The sequence below is a fragment of the Coturnix japonica genome, chromosome Z (assembly GCF_054131305.1).
Source record: "Coturnix japonica strain WE chromosome Z, WE-NBRP24, whole genome shotgun sequence".
NCBI lineage: Eukaryota > Metazoa > Chordata > Aves > Galliformes > Phasianidae > Coturnix > Coturnix japonica.
The window spans coordinates 42,740,747-42,762,629 of NC_140702.1; the positions used below are offsets into that span (position 1 = coordinate 42,740,747).

The following is a 21,883-nucleotide window of genomic DNA, read 5'->3' on the forward strand; positions in this document are numbered from 1 at the left end:
CATTTCTTCGCTTACCATGTCTTAGCCTTTCACTTCTTCAGCAGGAACCGGACATAACAATAAACACAATCTGTACACCTGATTTATCTAACATATGATAACAGAATATTTATCTACATATGATAACAGAAAATGTGTCTTATCACCCTCTGTTATTCCTTCAGGAAATTCAAATATGCAGTAAATTAATAATTTAAGAGTTTAATTCAACAGATTTTGAACTATAACCCAGTCTTAAATCAAGAAAGGAAACTAGCAACGTGTTCTAAGTACTTTTGACACAGCTCAATAGTAGATATGCATATATGTACAGTATTTGTAACACTTCTTTAAATCATGCATTTTTTCCAATTAAAAACATGGATGTAGTATCAGCAGTTTTGTTTATTTGTTTTTAAAAAATTTTAGACGTTTAAACTCACCTTTCCACTGCTAAACTGATAGCTTGTGTAAGGTCTGGATTTGACGCCAGGAGACGCTTCCAAAGAGACCACAAAAATTCTTTGTCACCCTTAAAAAGACAGAAACAGAATAACTACATGTTAGATTTCTTATAACAAAAAAAAAAAAAAAAAAAAAAAAAAAAAAAAAGTTGAGAACATGCAGAAGACAACAATAAATAAAACCTATGTTATAGTAAGAATTACCTTCTTGACACTAAAAAACATACTGAGTAATTATCTTGAATAAACAGTTTGAACAATGTAGAATTTTCTTTTGACAACTGTAAGAGTGCACAGTGTGACGTGCAGCAGCAAAGAATGCCTTTTGTTATATCAGTTTCAAGAACTTCTAATAGTAGTAGGATGTCAATCAATATATGATGATTTTACAATATATATGGAATACGTACTTAAACATTAAATTCTGCTATGCAAAGCTCTTAAGTTTTTCTTTCAAAGCAGACAGTATATAAGTCTAACAAATGCTCTAACTTATATCATATAAAAGCTTCAGAAAAGATTCTGAAATGAGAGTAAGAAAAAAATGCTTTACAAAAATCCAATGAAGAAAGTTTCCTAGAGTCAAAGGTCAGTTTAAAGCTTTTCCAGGTTTCTATTTTTCACTAACTAACCTGTTATTCTGCAGAGGTGTATTCTTAATATAATACAGTAGTATTACTGGAAGCACCAATATTGATGCAGTCGAAAATTAAAATCATAATGTGTTAACTCCATAAATATATAGGACACAAAAATCAGCAATGTTGAAGTCAATGAGAAAGAAAGGAAGGAAAGCACATGTACATAAAGCATGCATTGGGCTAATATCAAGTCTACTAAACACAGGCTATCATCAAATACGAAATTAATAAATAAAAATTGCCAAACAGCCAGCTAGATTAAAAAAAAAAAAATCACAAGGATGCATTTTAGGCTACTTTTACAAGCCTTTAATCTTAAAAAAAAGTAGAATGTGAATGAAAAAAATGTATAACATAAAAGGAAAATTGCTACTCTGATGGCTATCGATTACACTGCTTCCCTGTTCTCCCAAGTTTCTAGAACCTAAAAGTATGCTAAGATAAACACTTAATTTGTTATCAAGAAACTCAACTGAGGTCACCTAGAATAGATAAATAACACAGCATTTCTCTGAAAAAAAAAATAAAAAATAAAAAAATAAAATAAAAAAATCTTAACCCTTATTAACTTCTAAAACAGAAGACTTGAGTTCCTATGTTCACCTCCACCATTTGGCTTCATTATAGTTTTCTCGCTTAATTTCCTCTTCAATCAGTTTCTCACTTTTTTATAGACATAAACAGATTGCTCCTTTTCTCAGATTTCTCTGCCCATGACTAGAAGCAGCTAAAAGCAATGGTCATGTAAGACACACAATAGCCTAATAGAACTACAAGTTTGACCTCACAAGAGTTAATGAAAACCACACATTGCATGACTAAATTAGAGTCAATCTCAGGAATAGAAACTACACTTTATACTTTCGATATGTTTTCTTTCCATTTGTTCCCAATCAGCCTTTCCTTCTGGGAAGCAGACCTACACTTTACAAGCAATATTAGTTCCAGCACATGACAGCAGGTCTAACACAAAGTTTCTCTTCTTTCAGAACAAGACAAGTATCTACAACATGAAATCAAAAGACCTCTCTAAGGACAAGAGAATTTCAATCAGGATTTATCAGCGTATTTGATTTAAGTAATTAAATCAAGAATGATGTCATGATAGACAAATAATATTACAATTTAAAAAATATGTTTTATATAAGAACTATTATATAAAACATTTATATAATAAACTGAGATAGATTATTGTAAATACTTCACTTTTTCATGAGGAGACCCTGAAAATCTTTTGTTAAAGTTCTGATGTGTCCTCCACTAAAATTCAGAAATTTGAATTTTACGCATTCAAATTTTATGTATTTGAATTTTAAAATTCTATGAAGAATTGAAGCAACAATGAACATGTGCAAAACAATAAGTGAAAAGTGAAAAGGGGGAGCCTTTATTTTATTTTATTTTAAGAAATATCCTCTTCTTTCAAATACTGTCATTTCTAGATTATATACATTTAAACCCTTAAATACCATCAACTTCATCAACTACATAGAAAACTTTATGGAAATTTCCTGCATTAGTAAAGTATTGACAGAAACCATGAAAAATGTATCCAATTATGTTAACAACACACACCACTAACAAATCAGACTGAGCTAATTGTGTTAGTAAATAAAAGAAACACTCTGGTCACAAAGTTCTAACAATTCAAGGCTATCACTAGCTTATATGCAAACTTGACTACAGCATAAAGAAAAAAACAGCATGTTTTGTTGAATATATAGTATAGTAAGTGCTGAAAGTGCTGACAAGAGGACTTCATTCCTGGTATTTTTGGTACTTTAAGAAAAGGTAACAGGAAGAAATAGAACATTAGTTATTCCACAAAAATAAATAAATAATTTTTTAAAAAAATCTGAAAGGGAGATAGTTGTTTTCTAATCAGCATGGGCAATATAATGACTGCCTAGTGACACTTGCATGCAAACAAACAGGTAAGTAATAGGATAATGGTGTATAAGGGCAGAAGACAACAAAACTAGGCCTCAAGCAGCATCATGGCAATTGTGTTACTCAAATGAGGCCACAGATCGTTTCCCACCTCTTTTCAAAAGCAAACAATACAGCCTCTAGCACACTGACCGATGTCACTTAATGATTCTTACATGACCCCAGATTTCTATGTATCTGGTCTGAAGACTATACAAACTATACACCTTTTCCCCGTTTAATCACAAAATCTGGCAAGAGCAAGTCCTGTAAATGCTCTACCATGTCATGTGATCAGTAGATAGTGATTTCCAAACAACCTATTGCTTCTTCACAGGCTGAAGCTGAAAGAAAAATAGAAATGTTGTTCAGGCTGGAAAAACTGTTGCACACTTCCAACAAAGCATTAGGATCCAGACAGAACACGGATCCTGAGCGTTCTGAATGTTTAAGAACATCTTGCATTTCTTTTTGGAGTCTGTCAAAGAACGAACACAAAGCCAAATAAAAACTCGCTAAACAACAGCAACAGAAACGTGGTTTTACATTATTTAGGAGGACAATAAGTACGTCAGTAGTTCTTACACTCATCAGGTCAAGTATAAAGAAATCTTTGAACCATAACATAGGCATGAACATCTAATAAGCTACGTCTCGATACAATTTCAAAATATTTATAATTCAAATCTCAGTTAATCAGCAACATAAAGAGCAGAGCTGAACTGATAAAAGTACTTGAACATTTTTATATCTTTCATACATGATTCAGTGTAATTTTGCACTGAACTACTTAAAACCACTTGCAAATTAGTCTAAGGGTCAAGAAGCCACAACAGCATATCTAACAAAGTACAAACAGTACTCCATTGGCAAGTGTTTTAAAGTCTTCAGCCAGACAAAATTACTGATGCTGATTGGTAAGCTCGTGGGCTTTGTCCAATCTAATTTTGTCTCCTATTATAATGGAATTTAGTTATAATACAGCTTCCTTAGATTCTGCCTTTACGGTTCTCTGTACAACAGTGTTGAAGTACCTGTTGTGTTGTGGTTTTTATTCATTTATTAGAAGTATATAATGTATTCACTTATTAGAAGAACCAAGACACCTAGGCTTCTGCATGACTCCAAGAAGCATTATCCGCTCTCATGAGATTCGTAACAAGAAACGGCTGCCCTTAGAGTTGTTCTGGAAGGAGCTTCCACACTCCAGACCCCAAATTGAGGAGCTGCACAGAGCCTCAGAAGAGTATACAACAATATGTAATTTTCAGATACATTCTTCTAAATACATAATTCCCCCTTTACACACACACACACACACACACACAAAGAAATAATAGTGTGAAAACTATGTACTAAATTGTTGTTGCAAATAACTAAGAATCAAAAAATTGCAAGAGTTGGAAGGAACCTCTGGGGAACCCATCAAGTCCAAAACCTCTGACAAAAGCAGGTTCCCTACAGTAACTCAGTCAAGAAAGTATCCAGTTGGATTTGAAGAACCTCTAGAGAAGGAATCTCCAAACCTCTCTGGACAGCCTGTTCCAGCACACTCCCATCCTCACAGTAAAGAAGTTATTCCTTGTGTTTATATGGAACTTCCTTTGTTCCAGTTTGAGACCACTGTCCCTTGTCCTGTCACTGTACACCACTGAAAAGAGCCTGGCACCATCCATTTGACTACAGCTCTTGAGATACTTAGAAGCTGTGATGAGATCCCTCCTCAGCCTTCTCAAGCCTGAACAATCCCAGATCTCTCAGCCTTTCTTTGTACAGGAGAGGTTCCAGACTACTAATCAAGTTTGTAGACCTTTATTAGACTCTCTCTAGAAGTATTCTGTTTCTGTTTTTTCTGTACTGGAGAGCCAAAAACTGGATATAGAACTCCATAAGTGGCCTCACAAAGGTAGAATACACAAGGGAGGGTAGCCTCCCTTGTCCTGCTGGTCATTCTCTTTTTAACACACTCCAGGATATTATCAGCCGCCTTCTTGGCCACAAGGGCACACTGCTGGCTCATGGCCAACCTCCTGTCAACCAGGACTCTAGTGTACTTCTCCACAGAGCTCCTTTCCAGAAGCCTCTAACCTGTACCGATGTGTGAGGTGATTCCATCCCATGTGTAGAACTCCACACTTGCCCTTACTGAACTTCGTAAGGCATCTCTCAGCCCAGCTCTCTAATCTATCCAGGTCTTGCTCAATAGCAGCACAGCCTTTTAGTGTGCCAGTCACTCCTCCCAGCTTTGCACCATCAGAAGACCACTGATGAAGACTATCAACAAGACCACGATACGTACAAAGTATACACATATAGCATGAGGAAGGGGAATTTTTCACAGTCTACCTGTGATTTCTTATTGAGTTTCCAACACATACAAAGTCTCTGACAAACTAGTTCCTACGTAAGTGTGGCCAGTGCATACAAAAACTGACCATTCAATAATATCAAAGATAGTTAGTTTCACTGTGATGAACAGTCAGTTGTTTTCCTAATAAGAACACCAACATATAGTTGTGAACATTCTTTTTCAATTAAATAGATGGTTCAAGTTAATTTCAAACCATCTCACAGTTTACTTAGAGACCTGCTCAAAAAAGAGAAAATCAGTTCCAAGTTTTATTCATGTCAATGAAATTGCTGCACTCACTGCATAACTTCAATCTGCCAGATTTCACTCTGTGCTGAAAGAATAGACATAAGCAGTCAATACAGCAGGAGAGGAAAAGAAAACACCATACCTCAGACTGAGGATAATGAAAAAATGTTGAAGAAAGTCATACTGAATCTAAGTAGCATACACAAAATAAACTTCAAAGGAATAGTTAAATAGAAAAGTCTAAATAACGTCTACTTCAAAAACAAACCAAAATGACAACAACAATATAAAAAAATATTTCCAGGTAGCCAGGTAAGAAAATCATGCTAGTTGCCACAAATGTTGAACTCTATCATAATTATAATTAATAAATGCTGTTTAAAAAACAATTTTGTCATCAAAAATAAAGTTACAAGTGCTATTCATTAATTATATCACCAAATATTCCAACCTATATGAACAGATGATTTTTGTTGCACATTTGTATTTCTGTAATTGTAAAAATAGAGCAACTTTCTCCCTAAGCGAATCTTTCTGCCAAAACAATAAGAAAAAATATTTAACTGTGCTTTCAAATGTGTTTTATCAGTAATAAAATAAAACACCATCTACACTCAAAAATCAATGAGCTTCATTTCACTGAATGTTAATATGGAGATGTGCAAAATTTTCTCATTACTGCAATAACACATTAGGAAAACATAACTCAATGAATGATAAGTAACTATTAAATGTGATTGCTAAACATTTTCATAGCTAGAATTGTCTCAAATAAATCTACAATCAATTACATTTTATATAATAGAATATTAGTTAAAAATTATTACAGTTTTAAGATGGAAAGACATTTAAATAGTCTCTTAAACTCTTGGCACAATTAAAGGATTTGGTAAGGCAGTTCCCTGAATGGTCTTGGGAGCCAAACAATTTCTTCTGAAAAAAGGCTGCTCAGACAGCCTGAAGTTGGCACAGAAAGACACTGCAGCTGTCAAGGCCTGGGATATATCAATCTTCAGCATACCCAAGGAATGTGCATTCTACTCAAGTGTACATTAGCAGCTCAAGAGGTCAGTGAGCGTACCTTGAACAGCTGAGAACTTCTGTACACAAGGCATAAAACAGACGTCATTTGAAAGTTATTGCAAATTACTCACTAAAATTATGATTATCCACAACACATCTAATGTCAGATAAAGATGCTTATCCTGTGATGAAGTATGCCAGCTAAAACCAGAGAATTACAAAGTAACAAACAGAGTATATTGAAAAGTGAGATTTTCCGTCAGTCCTCGATGAAAGCAGTCACAGTCATAATACTGCAAGATGCACAGGATAAACAATAACTGTTCTTTGCAAAGCAAATCATACTTTATTAATTTATTTATTTTTAACGGTAACAAGCTCAGAAGCTGGAAAAAAAATTAAGTTGAACCACAGGTTAAATGTCATGAATTTTCACAAATGCTTGCAAGTTGTGAACTTCCTAAACATTAGCTTAAGTCACAAACAGAGAATCTGTCTGGCTTTAACACAAGGCAAGACAAACATTCTCATTTCAATTCAGTTTTTCTCCTCTCATCTTGGAAGAGAAAACTGAGCCTAAATATTTCTCTGGACATTTGATACTACATTGATATTGGTATCAGTGCTGCATGAAGTATTTGTGTGCAGGAAACTGAAAAGCAACCTCATCAGTTTTCAGAATTTCTACACTATTTTATCAAGAAGAATTAGCTGGCTTTCTTTTAAAGTCATGACATTGAACTCTTAAATGAAAAAGACTTTTAATTTAGCAGTGACAATGATAAAAACAAAAGCAGTACCTTTCTGCTCACGTGAACTATAATTCATTACTTTGTACATTAAACTTAAAGAAAGATTTATTTTTTTCTCTATGTGTCTACAATAAACTGTGCTAGAACAAGGATAAACTCAAAAATCTCCTGCAGTATAAGTCACAGATCACATGCCTTAACTACAGTTTAGAGGCATTATTCTTTTTGATACTTCACTTTATTTCAGAGCATGTTAACTATTAGAAGTGTTCATACCACATCAGAAATAGCTTACTAAATAAGTACTGCCTTCTGAAATCAGAAACAGAATGTCCATGGAACACAAATGAAAGGCAAAAAGAAGAAAACAAAGCAAAACAAACAAACAAACAAACCTGTAAAACAAAACAACCACAACACTTGCACCCAAGTCCCCCTTACCCAAGTTCCCCCTCTCTCCCCTGTTCTTCCCCCTCTCCCCCCCCCCAGGTAAAAGTGCTAAGAAAGCATAGGACTCTAGGACACAAATGCTTATTTAAAATTTTAAGCAGCAGATACCCATTAATACCCCCAAAAGGGGAAATGAAACATTCAGCAGGACAGAGGGAGCTATTGGTTTACTGTTTTCAGTAAGAACTCCTTAAAACTAGACACTGACAATTTTTTGGTAACACGGAGTACTTTACTACTCTGTAAAAAAAACCACTGCTATCACGCTGAAAGAACTGATATAGAAATTTAGCACACAGGACCAAGCAAATACCATATCAGCTTTTGGAAAGACAGAGAAAACACGAAATCAAGTGAGGCACAGACATTTAAACACTTGCAACAAAATAGATGGTTATACAACTCTCCTACCACCTAATACGTTTCTGATTAAAGAGATTAAGTCTTTAATCAAGCTAATGGATACATTTTACATGCAGGTAACACACTTTCTTGTCACCTGACTTTTAAAGGTATGCTGCTAGAATTCTGCCAGCGCAAAATGTCTAAACCTTACTGTGACAGCATCTGTGTTTTCTAGTCACATATTCTACTCCTCCGTAAGAAGCATTCTCTCTACAACTCACCAGTGTTGCTGGATGATTATACATTCCAATGCTCTGATCTTTGAGGTACTAAGCTTTTTAAGACTTGAAAGTCACTAGAACATGCAACAGATCAGTACCTCACCTTATATACTGCCATATATACACGGGCTGCAAATAAAACATTGGCTTATTTTCCACTGCATTAGAGTCACAAACACAGTATGCACCACTACATCTGTCCGACAGATTTGTCAGAAAATTGGTAACTTCGAAATAGATGCTATCAGGAAACAAGTGCATCTTCCTCCCCTTAATGCTTAAATTTCTTAATGCTGAAGTACTAACAGTATAAAACCACCACGTGAAGTTATGACTCTAGAAAAATAATTAGCTATATATTTGTAAGAGGCCATGCTTTTTACATTACTGTCTCAAAGTTTGCTGAAATGGACAAGTTTAGGCAAGTCCTGGCCAAGGTTCCAGGACTCCCTTTGTCTGAGACACACAGGAACCAAGGTTCGAGAAATCCCTTTGTTCAAGAGATGGACAAGTCCGGGAGCTAGGAAAGCGAGATAAGATGCAGATTAATGGTCCTAAAGTGGTCTTTTTGTGCGGGCCTATCTCAAGAAAGATGGCCATCTCCAAGGAATTCACATGACTCTGACCCGAGCCTTCCAGAAATGTCACAAAGGCTGGGAAGAAGTAGGATAAAAAGGGCAGGGACAAACCCCGAATTAGGTTTTCTGACACCAGATGCCTCACTGTGGAAACAAGGAGGTTTTCTGTCATCAGATGCCTCTCTACTGAAGAACCTTTTAGGTAATTGACATTTTTGCCTAACTTCTCTTCTTGAGGTGGACCTCTGCTGAGCTTGGAGGACATTATCTTGGAATACTGACCAGCTCTTCAGGCCTCTTTTTCCCCTCCATTGTCTTATCCCATGGGACGCTTCCAAGAAGAAATCTGAAGAGGCCAAATCCTATTCACTGAAGTTCAGGCTGAACATTTGCTTTCCAGTCTTCTCACTGTCCACAGGATCCTTAACTCCACCATCTCATGGTCACTGCAGCCTAGGCTACTTTTGATCTTCACATTTGAAAAAAATACTTCATCCCTGGTGAACATGAGGTACAGCTCATGGTTTGATTGGAAGATACACAGAATAAAATACAAGTTTTGCATATAAGTCACTTTAAGAATTGAATTGTTATTTTAAGAAAAGAGAATAATCTTTAAGTTTCAGTGTTGTATTTAACACAATGGTCTGGATTACTATAATACATTTCATAGTTTAAGCGTATTTCAGGACATGGGAATCCACAAGATTCATTTCTCAAACCACATATTCATAAAAATACACTTTTGGGTATATTCAGTCTGAATTATCCCAACTAATCAAGCAAAATGTGGGTCCATCACATTAACTCTGACTGTTCTTATCATGGAAGTCCTCTGAAACGGAGGACAAAAGGCAGAATTCTATGTGAAAATCTTCTAAGTTAGGATCTAAATAGCAACTGAAATCACTGAAAAAGCATGCATAGTAACAACAAAGAATAAGATCACCTAAAGTAAATCCTGAAGAACTGCTACGTCCTCCTGAATTTAAAATAAATGAATAAATAAATAAGAAAACCAACCTGCTTAAAGAAATTCTCCTTAATGCCAGATCTCAAACATCGTGCAGTTTGATGTGTAGAAGTCAGTGTGTTACAGAATTGTGCTCACTGCAGCTGGAAAAACTACAAGCAAGAGCCTGTAACTTTGCTACAAAATAAAACACGTCTTTCTTTATTGAGAAACAGTGAAGACCTTTAGATCCCAAAAAAGGAAATCTTTCTACTCATCTCTGTACCAGATATTTGTTTCTCACTTACTCTAGAGGCTAGTTGAAATACCATTTACAAACATAATGTGAGTAGGTAATCAAATAAATGCAAAGATAAAATTTTTAATAAGCCTCATTCTGGTCATCTTCACAGTTCTACATGAATGTGAATTATTCTTTTGTACAAAGAGTACAAGTAGTTTTATTTCTATCAGATAAAAGTTGTCAAAAAAAAAAAAAATTGAATGAATAGCTATTCAATGACAGTGTTTCACTGCCTAGAAGAAAGGGTAGGGCCTTTATTAATAGCACCTGTACCAATCAGACTCATGTGATTTAGACTCCTTATGGCAAAATGTAAGAAAAATAACAACAACAAACAAAAAACCACCCAAAACACTAAACAGCTGGCATCCCATGGTACCAATAAGTATGTGGTCTTGGCTTAATCACTAATAAAATAAATCAGTATTTAATGAATGGAGGCATTAAACCCTCTGCACCATTTTAAATGAACAGTACATATGAATATCAACAATTAATCCAGAAGAAAAACTAACACAATTATCACAGTGATAGTTCACAACCATTTTAATTTTAGCCACTAAGCCAGAATAAGAAAGAAAATCTTTACATAATAAGCAGATCACTAAGGAAGAAAAGTGATTTTTCTATAATATTATTAAAATTATTAAATAATATTAAATAATTCACAGCTATTGCATATATTAAAAGTGTTTAAATCAATCAACACTCATGTAAAATACATGTAAAATACATGTAACAGGAGAAGATGCAATGCTTTGGTTAGTTCTTTTTTAACCCACTTAGTGTATTTTTCATATAAACTTCTAGATAAGTAATTTGTTGATTATTATTTATAAGCCAAATGGCCATCATCATGTCTTCTTTCAATTCCCGGTGAGTGCCCAGAATCTGTTGATAAAGAAGGTCAGAATGCATCTCTTTTTCCAGGAAATGGAAATTTCTTAATACTATATAGCTGTGTTACAGCAATTTTATCCATGGTCAGTGCTAGCGGTTTCAAACAGAATATTTTACATCCTACCTAGACCCACAAACTGATGAAAATAAGTCCATGTGTCCATAGAAGTATTATACTGCAAACAGTATTAAAATGGGGGATGAAGATCAGACAAGGTCTATGCACAGCTTTCCAAGACAAGCAAGAAACAAAACAAAACAACATCAGTAGAAGCTGTAACTGCAGTCATCCCACCTTCCACAAAAGAACAGTCCACTTTTCTTACTTCCTTTTCATGTAAAACCTTATTCCCTTTCTACCTAAAAGGGGTTACAGATATGTACAGACCATAGTTAGGAATGTCACTCCAATAACTGACAATGAACAGAAGTAACATTAACAGCAACTTCAAGAAGATCTCCTTCTTCCCCAGTTTATATTTATCACCTTTTGAAGCTGAATTCTACCTGATAATCTGCAGCAGCAGACTATCCACACAAAGATTACTAATGAATTTGCTTATTTATGGCTAATGAAGAATTTTCTGGTTTTGAACCTATAAACTGCATCTGTATATGGAAAACCATAAGCAGCTGTGTGGTTACTTTGATCAGACACTACAGCAGAATTACTGTAGTATAAACTATGCAGTAAGTGCCCTGCAGTGCTGCTTTCTTGAGAAATCTGATCCTTAGCAACAGTTGTATATACCTCTAAACTCCCACTATAGCTAAGGAGTTGGCTTTACAATCATCACTGCTAGGAACAGCAAGTAAGCTAGTAAATACAACAAAAAAGACATGTGTAATACACCTTGAACCTACAGAGAACTTTGTGGTTCTGTGGAAACCAAAAACACACTCAGTTTAAAAAGGAAGCACAAACGGGAGAAACCACACCTTATTTTAGCAGAAAGAGTTGTAACATAACTTCTGTAGGAAAAGCTGCAACTAATAAAGTGATGAAGCTCTTGTGCAGTCAACACCAGCAGTAGGGCATGCACCTGTTTCTTTCAACTTTACATTTCTACTAACACTTCCAGTAATAGAAAATACAACTGGTTAGAGAAAAGCTGGTCTTAAATTGCTCTCCGTTACATTGAAAGATAGCATTTGACAAAGTCTCACTGCACAATATTTCAAAGAATCTTTCCCACCTCTTCATTTGGGGAATAGTGTCTATTATTCAACCATTAAGAGACTGGGAGCTAGGATAGAGCAGAAGATAGCCATTTGCTAAAGGATGCACCTTGTTTTCTACCAAATGGCACAGACACTCTACAGACAGATTGAGATTCTAGAGACCCAGCATATCGCTCCTCTTTAAAAAAGACATCATGATTTCCTTTACCTCAAGGTAAGTGTACTTGGAAAAAAAATAAAAATAAAAAAAAGATAAAACAATTAAAAAAAAGTACTTTCATCTGCTCAAAATCATAATAAAATAAAATAAAAGCCACAACCTCAAGGGAAAAGGAGAAGCAGAAAAACACAGACCCAATCTTATAAACACCAATGAGAGCCAAGAACTCCATGGAGAAATATGGACATAGCTGTTAAAGATATTCCAAGGAAGGCTCTCAAGATATTTAGGAGGTAGGCAGAAGTATAAAACACTAAAATAGAATGCAACAGTTAAAGCAAGTAACAGAAACCAGATGTGTTAGAACTCACTGTTTGACCTCTCCCTTTTCACTGCTCCCGAACAATATAAAGCCAGACACAAAACTGGAACAACAAGGTCTAAAAAAAAGTATCCATGTCTCCTCCTCCTCAACTGTTTTCAGGAAACAACTCCATTATTCAAGTTACTCTTAAGTGAAATTAAAACAAGAGGAGCACTGAAATTAAGAGTTGTTCATTATCTGAGCATCAAAATAATTATACAGTGCTCTGCTGCAGATGCAGCAATAACTGTTTTTCCAAACAGCATAATACCAGAGACAAATACAAGCCAAATATTTCCTTTCTCACTCAGCTTTACAAAAGTCTCCACCACTGATGGTGTTGGAAGCTTGAGACTGAGATTGCTTTCTTAGTAGCCTCCTCATTTTTGCAAATTCAGTTTCTGAATGATAAAACAGTATCAGTTTTTACAAACAAAAAAAAAGAGGCAGAATTGCTATGCTCAAGAATCCACTTATGAGATTCAAGTCCTCACAACACTGTTAGAAAAACTAAAGAAAACACCAAGTACTTTAACTCTAAGGTGACAAGTTCTAGACTTATCCAGAGAACCCTCGCCTTAGAAAAGTAGGGAAAAATAATTAATTTTCAAAATATCATATCAAAATATCACTGAATACTCAGTTCTCTATGTATGATTACATGGTGTATTATCTTAAAAGGCAAAAAAAAAAAAAAAAAAAAAAAAAGTGATGAGGTAAAAAATCCTAGAATACAACACTACATCAAATAAGAAGGGTCAGCTACTCTAGAATCTTGTTACAGAAAAAGGCAGTAGCGAAAAGTTAGCAGATTGCTCCAGAAGTAACATCTCCACATTATTTTCATGGAAACTACAGCTGATAAAAAGTGCATGCTAGTACTACACTGCCAATCCGTAGTGGTAGAACATTATTTTCAATGCAGTCACTACCATTAGCTATGTATTTTCAGCAGTGGTAAAACAAGAGTCTGCTCATAAACATCTGCATAAGTAGAAGCTTATCACAGAAGCTGTGATAGAGCCAGTGCTAGAAAAACACTGCCCACTCTGACTATCTTTCATTGCCCTGAACAGGTAGAAGTCAGAAGGTACCAAACCCAGACTTTATGGTAGAGGTGGTAGGAATGTCCAGCTAAGATTGGCACAAGCTTCATGGTCTTCAAACCAATATGAAGCCTGGTGTTATCACGCTGAAAGAGAAATTTTGTCCTGTTCAGCCTGACTCTGGAAGTGTGAGCCTTCAACTCAGACAGAGTTTGAATGCAGCAGTCAGTGATGAGGGATTGTCCAGGTTCCAGGAAATCCAGAAGTTTCATCTTTTCCCTGCCCCAAAATTGTACATTGCTTTATCCACCCAGGGCTACATCTTGAACTTTGAAGGGGAATTTGTATGTAACTACTCCATGGACTGCAGTTTTGACACCAGCTCATAGCGGTGACAGCACATCCTATCAGTGGTAACCACACAATTCAGGACACAGCCACCTTTAGCTTCATGCTGGCTCAATACATTAAAAAGAAATTCTGGTTACTCGTTTCAAGGTAAGTGGAATCGGCTCATTAACAAACATAAATGCACACAACTGCACGTGAAATGCACATGAACATATCAAAAGGGGAAGAAATCAGACACTTAACTACAAGTTTCTATTATTTATAATCTACTTCAAAAACATCTCATATGAATACTCTCCAAAAGTAATGCCTCCTATTTATTTCCCTGGAAACTATAATAGATACCAGGCACACAATAGCACAACTTGATAGTGCAAATTCTCAGCTACAAAACATTGTTCTTCATTGCAGTCATCACCATCGGGTGATTCATGCTGATTCGCCAAGAAGCTCTTCATTTCATGGCAACAGCAGTGCATGGCCATCCAGAACATGGATTTTCTTTCACAGCACTGCTGCCACTGATGTCAACATGTATAACTCTTTCCACATAGAGGAATTCAATTCCACACCTTCACTTCAGATATACGTACACATCATTTTGTCAGACATAGTCTGCCATGTGTTAAGTGTTATCAGCATGTAAAACAGTATTAGTGAGGAGGTTCAACTTCTAACTGCCATACCAGCAATATCTGCCTCTGATGTTATTGGCCAACATAATAAAATAGGAAGCATTACTTTTGGTGCAGCCCTCAAATAACAGGTTAAGTTATCAAACATGCAGAGGGTGACATGACACCTAAGACATCTCCAAGTCATTGATTGTTTTGAATTGCTAAATGAGATTTTTGCTGACAACTCCCTCTCCCCTTTGTCCTCCGAGATGCAAGTTTCTTCCAAGTCTTGATTCTACCTGTAACACAAGTTCAGCACCAGTTGCCAGGTATACCATCGCTGCTTGGAGCAACAGCTTCCAATTCCAATTCAGATACTATTTTCTGTTCTTAGATATGACTACATACGCCCTGAACTTAACATGCTTCACCTGAGCATGCAGCATAGTAAGATACTGGCTGGGCTACCAGAGAACAAGAGAGGCAAGCATCAGATATCATATTTCCCTATTCCTTATTTGCCAGGCTTTATGCAGTTCTCTAGCACAGTAGAAAACCACAACAAGACCTCCTCCTGCTACCTACCACAGAATCACAGAACTGTAGGGGTTAGAAGGGACCTCTAGAGATCATCGAGTCCAACCCCCCTGCCAAAGCAGGCTCCCTACACCATGTCACACAGGTAGGTGTCCAGGCAGGTCTTAAATACCTCCAGAGAAGGAGACTCCACCACCTCCCTGGGCAGCCTGTTCCAGTGCTCTGTCACCCTCACTGTAAAGAAGTTCTTCCGCACATTCATGCGGAACTTCCTATGCTGTAGGATTACCATTTGCTTATTCTCATAAAATATACTAAGCAGCAAGCACAAGTGATGAATGGCCAATTGGTAAAATTATAAGAGCATATCTGTTTAGGATGACAGTAAGGAAGACAGTATAGGTGGTGCTCTCCCAAGGACAACTACTATTATCAACACCTCACCAAGAATGGGCTTGGGTGCACTCAACCGCAGTGCCAGGTGAGGGGGTATTAAACGATCTCTGAAGGATTCCTTGAGACTTATGTAGCTACAGACCCCTTTTGTTTGTTCATTTTTCCAGTAGTTATGCACCACAGCTCACTTTGGTATCCTCAACACCATTCGCCGGGCAAATACATGAGTTTCTCAATGACGAAGAGGCAAAGAGAGGCAGCACACAGAGAGCAGCTCTGGGGCCCAACGCTTGCTCAAACACTACAATATGTATACGGGGACCAGAGCTACTGTGGGCACAAGTCCGCCCGGACCCAACGCCATTACCCGGGCGGCCCCCGGCCCCGCCCGACAGGTGTGCCCCGCAGGATGCCCGTGACTCGCTGGGGCTGCTCCCCCGGCTCTCCCCACCCGCCCGAACCCGCGGCCCAGCGGCACCCGGTGCATCGACAGGCCCCGGCCGCACCGCTCCGGCCACCCCTCCCCGCCACGCCCCGCGCTCAGGTACCTGGCAGCGGCTCAGCTCCTCCGCCACGCACCGCAGCTCTTCCTCCAGCGCAGCCACCCGCGATGCGGCCGCCTCCGGGCTCCCCGCCTCCATCATCGGCGTCGTGCTGACAACCTCTCACCGGAGCTCACAGGCCCCACGGCGGCAGGACGGGACGCGGAGAGAAGCGGAGCCACGAGCCGCACAAACGAAAACTTTCCCGGTTGTGCTCCACGCACCGAACGCACGAGCGCCGGAAACCACGGCGAGGGACGCGGCGCAATGACGTCAGCACAACCGCTACCCCAGCGAAGCGGAGGGGCGACAGGGCAGGTTTGAATTTGCCCGCCCGAGCGGCGGGGCTGCGCATGCGCGGTGTGCCGTGTTCTACCTCAGTGTGTAGGATCAGGTGTGGCGTTTTGCCTTACAGCCCCCCGTTCTACCTCTGGAAACCCGAGCCTTGTCTCAATAGCAAGACTATTCAGGTGTTTTGTTTCTTGCAGCTGGGTTTAAGACCCTGCGACTGGAAATTAATCCTGGAAGAGCTGTTGGGTCTTCTGAAATATTTGTCTTTTCTTTCCCCACCTGTCATCATTTCTGCACGAGTATCAGAAAAGTTGTCCCAAGTGTGCCATTGTAGCTAAAATTGAAATTCTTACATGCAGGCAAGTGCATCTGATAAGTTACACGTTAAAATGTCCAGTCCTTCCCCCAAGTGACCTAACAAAGAATCCAGTGTCTTTGGTGATGGATTTGCATGTACAAATTGGGTTTTGAACTATGTCGAGCTCTTCAGTCTCTCCTTAGAAGGTTAAAACAAGAACTATTCTAAACATCTATTTTACATTATTATTTGTAAATAAAACTATTATGACTCTGTGTAGAAGTGTATTAACGATTTATCATCTGTATGCTTCTGTAGGTAGATGCTCCATTCATCATTTACCTGATGAATACAGCGTCTCTCTGTAGAATACATATTTTTTGTTTTTCTATTGTTATTGTTTGTTGTTTATTCCTTGTAGATTGTGTAACCTCAGGCGTGTATGTGTTCTTACACCTTTATTTATTTATCTTTGTACATTAACACATGTTCATTTATCTACAATGACCATGCTGCCTTAATTTTAATGTGCTTATATTTTCACTTTTCCCTTTGTTTTAAGGGCTTTAAAATTCATTATTTTCCTTTAAGTTACCCACTCACTACTTAATATGTAGTTATCATTTTTTTCCACATCTCTGCCCCACTTTTCATGTTTTCCCGATATTTGTATCATTGTCCTCTTTGCCATAAGTTCCCTATTACATATGGGCAACAAGAAGCCAAACTTCCTTACGGAACAATATACTTGGTTTAGCTGCTAAACAAATACAATGACTAAATAGGATTTTAAACATTTTCCAAGTACAAGATAATTCAAAGGTTGCTGCAAAGATGCAAGCATTAGTGCTTGACTTAGCACAAAACAGAAGCCTATGCATATTCCATTAGTGTAAACACAACATATTGGCACACTGAGTTCACAATCAGCACTTTTCCATAGCCAGATACTTAGTTTATAGACATAGTGTGTTTTTTTGTATACAGTTAAATGATCTTCAGATTTCTCTGTCATTTTGTAAGCTTGGCTCTCTATGAAGGTTCAAGCTATTACCCTGAAGAGCTTTCAAGATAATCATTAGAATATTTTGTTTAAAGACCTTGCTATGTGCATGTGACAAGCTTGGATGAAAAGGGAGACCTCGCCTTATCTTGGAGCATTTTGTACATCTCATTTCTCCTAAATCATATTGTTTTGGAACACCTGCAATTACAGCTATCAGATAAATGACAATGTTAGGCAAAATTCTTCCAAGCCTAAGTTCCTCCCTTTGGACTGCATTTTTTTCTAATGAAGAAACCATTTAGTTCAAACAGACTCAACACATCAAATTTTCCTTGAACGGGATTGTTGAGTAAACATGCAATTTTTAGTGGCTTTCCCACTTGCAGAAGGTCCACTAATAAATATATTATGTGATCTAAATCCAGTAAGTATGGCTTTTGTCACTTAAAGAGTTGGCAGAAGTTATACAAAGAAAAGTGTTCCCCTAATTATTTTTTGACAGGAAAGAATTTGATATGGTGTTTTTGTTTCTTTGCATTGCAGATGGGAAATTCTATGTCTTAATTTGAAATATGTTCGTATAACAAATACATTGCAATTACTCCTGAACACATAATTTCTTTCTTTTCTGTTTGCCAGTTTGATTTCTTTACCTGAACATAAAGAAAAATATTCTCTATTGTGGCATACTGAAGTGCTGCATCATTAGAATTCAAGACACATAAGCACATAACAGAGCATTCATATCTTGTTTTAAAGAAAAGGTGTCATTACCGTTATGATTTTAATTAGAAGTATTAACATTTTCTACTGCTGAATTTGCATATCTCCTAATAGACAACTGTAATTCATCACCGGTTTGACAGTAAAAAGCATAATCAAAGAGGTCCTCTCTGGAAACTGATTTTCAGCTGCAGTAAGCAAGAGAAGCCAAAGTTACTGAAATTATTTCTAATAGTTTTTGGCAATACCTTCAGTGTTTTAGTAATTTATGTTTCTAAAGAATGCATTGCAACATTGGAAATACGTTATATCAGGATCGAAATGTGGACCCGTAAGAACCTAATGAACAAGACTGAGTGCAGGGTGTTGCAGCAGGGTCAGGGGAATTAAGATCAGTCCTGTGGAGAAGGATTTGGGGTCCTGGTGGATGAAAAACTGGACATGAGCCAACAACGTGTTCTTGCAGCCCTAAAGGCCTACAGTGCATGAGAAGAGGGGAGGCCAGCAGAGAGTGAGAGCTGATTCGTCTGCCTCTGCTCTACCCTTGTAAGAATACATCTGGAGTATTGTGTGGGGGCCTGGGGCTCCCAGCATAGAAAGAATGTGGACCTATTGGAGCCAGTCCAGAGGATGGCCACTAGGATGATCAAAGGACTGGAACACCTCTCCTTCTCCTTTGAGGAAAAGTTGAGGGAGTTGGGCATGCTTAGCTTGCAGAAGTGTCTGGGGAGACCTCATTGTGGCCTTCTAGTACTTGGAGAAAGCTTATAAGCAAGGAGAATGACTTTTTACACAGTCTAATAGTAACAGGACAATGGAGAATGGCTTTACAGTGAGGAAACTTAGATTAGATGTTAGGAAAAAGTTATTTACTCAGGGAGTGGTGAGCCTTTGCACCAGGTTACCCAAAGCAGCTGTGTACGCCTCCTAAATTTTATGTAAATCAGAAAAAAAAAAAAGAAAGAAAGAAAAAAAAAAAGGGTCTTCTCAGGAAGTTTGCTTTGGTTTACTGCTTACTTCGCTACAATGTGCCCTCAGTAAAAGCTCATATGAGCTCCATGAGCAAGAGAGTTTACGTTCTCCAGAGTTACCACTTCAGTTTGCCCAAGGACTGTCTAGCACTGCATCAGAAGACAGACTTGCACTTAGCTCTGCAACTAGAAAAGTTGCAGTTTTCAACTGTCCTTCAAATTTGGTCTTAGGCTGTGGCATTGCATTCTTAAAGGCAACAAACACGGGACTTGCACTGGGGCATGTCATTGGAACAAAGCAATAAGGAGACAGTTCACAGTGTCCTGGATGTGTGGATGAAATGTGCCCCACCCCATAGCATCTCCCAGCTACTGCAGGCCTAATAGGAGGGACTAACAGCTGGAGGTAATTAAGAGGAGGAAGCACATCTCAGAGTTTGGCTGTCCTTGTAGGGGGAGAATGAGTTTGTGTTGCAGTGAGATGAGGAGGTGGGTTTAGCTGAGTTTTGGGAATTGATTGTCTCACTGTTAATGTGATTCCTAAGAAAATCAAGCCTGAGGAATGAGTGGAGTTTTGACCTTGTGTGTGGTGTCATAGACTAACTGGGAGAGTCACCTGGTTATGGAAGGGTTGCATGGAAAATGCAAAGCTGAGTTCCATCACCCCAACAGATGGTGTGAAGAGTACATGGCCACCCAGGCTCAAAGAGTGAGACATGATACCCTTCATAACCCAAGGAGTGGTTTCTGGGAGGGACAACATAGTCCATGACCACCCATGTGGAGTGTACACAGGACATGGATGAGACTCTCCCTAACCCTTGGGACAGCAGCTGGGAACATACACCTACACTTCCTTGCTCTTAGTAGTCCATTGCTCTCATGCACACGAGCTGCAGGCTTATGAAAGAGCCTCCTATTTGACCCCTTTTGAATGTTAAAGATCAGTTTTGTAACCATTTGTCACTGTTAATGTACTCTGGTGAGCAGTGCACTGGAAGATGCTAATTTTCCAGCCACGGACAGATTAAAAGAATATTTACTAAAATCAAGTAATTAAATAAGAATAAGAATTCTTAAATAAGAATTTTAGCTTTGATTTTAAAATTGTTACATTTTAAATTTCTACAATCTTGAAATAACAGAATCTCCAACAGAAGTGTTAATGTAAAGATCTGAGGCAAGCTGCTAAGTTCACTTAATTATAGACTACCTCCTTTTGAATAGTGAAGAGGTTAAGCTGTAGTCACGTTAAGTCAGTCACCCAAGAGTGAACAGCAGTATCTTTGATAAAGCTACACTTATGAAAAAGAACATAAATCAGTACCTGACAGTGTTTTTGCTGAGAAGAGAGCCAAGGCATATGATTTTCAGTTCTTTGTTTAACAATTCATACCATCTTTTAAAAAAGGATCTTAAGAAAACAAAAACAAATTGGAACAAAATGTGAGTACTGTCAGTTTTGTTAAAAAACATTTGCAGAAATTAAAACACTTCCTTTAGTTTTATCGATCTACTGATATTACTATTCTTTGCTATACTAGCATTTTAAGGAAATATATTTGCTCCTAGTCTAAGATAAAGATTTTTGGACATCTCAGTATAATATCCTCTTTGCCTCTGCAATCCTGCTGGATTTCTCTACTTTGAATTCAGCAGCATATATTTGTGTTTGTCTCCGTTGACGAAAAGATTTACGTACCAGTTATTTACTGTCACTTAAACTGACAGCTCAGAAACTACTTCAGATGAACAAGTGAGATATTATTTTTATTATCTGCGTGCACTGTGGTAGTAGCTCAGAGTTACTGGGAAGCCACTTTGTGCTGCAGTATTTCAGCTGCTAACACTGTTCCCAAAAGCAGTGTTTGCTATAAATTCCCAGCCCAAGGGAGTACCAAATAGATACTGCACATTGCATTCTAGGGTGGTACTGCAGAGTCAGCCCAGCATGAACTCTCCTTGCAGCCTGAGCTCCATCATCACAGTGGGACTCAACTGACTCAATCCAGTGAGATAGGGCTTGTGTATTTTGGCAGCCATGCAAAGTTATAACTTTGAACTTTCCTTTCCTACTGTGGTTGAGTTTAGAGTAACAAAGTGAGACTCTGTGCCTGTTGATTTAAGTTTTCAGACACTTTTTACAGAACAGAACTTCCTTTAAAGACAGAAAATATTTGAGAATAAATACCACATAAGTAC

General features: G+C 37.7%; 1 protein-coding gene across 16 annotated transcripts in view; it reads right to left on the reverse strand.

Moving 5' to 3' along the window:
- CNTLN (centlein) overlaps nucleotides 1-16,644 on the reverse strand; it is a 177,211-nt gene extending 160,567 nt beyond the window's left edge. For all 16 annotated transcript variants that reach the window (XR_014939174.1, XR_014939173.1, XR_014939175.1 and 13 more), the window contains exons 1-2: nucleotides 16,399-16,644; nucleotides 423-511 (exon numbers count right to left, since the gene is read on the reverse strand). Coding sequence is in view for 8 of the 16 variants with exons in the window: in XM_085528295.1 (XP_085384421.1) it covers nucleotides 423-511; nucleotides 16,399-16,494 (185 nt within the window). In the remaining 8 variants the exon portion in view is untranslated. The remainder of the gene's footprint in view (nucleotides 1-422; nucleotides 512-16,398) is intronic.
- Nucleotides 16,645-21,883: the final 5,239 nt, after the last annotated feature.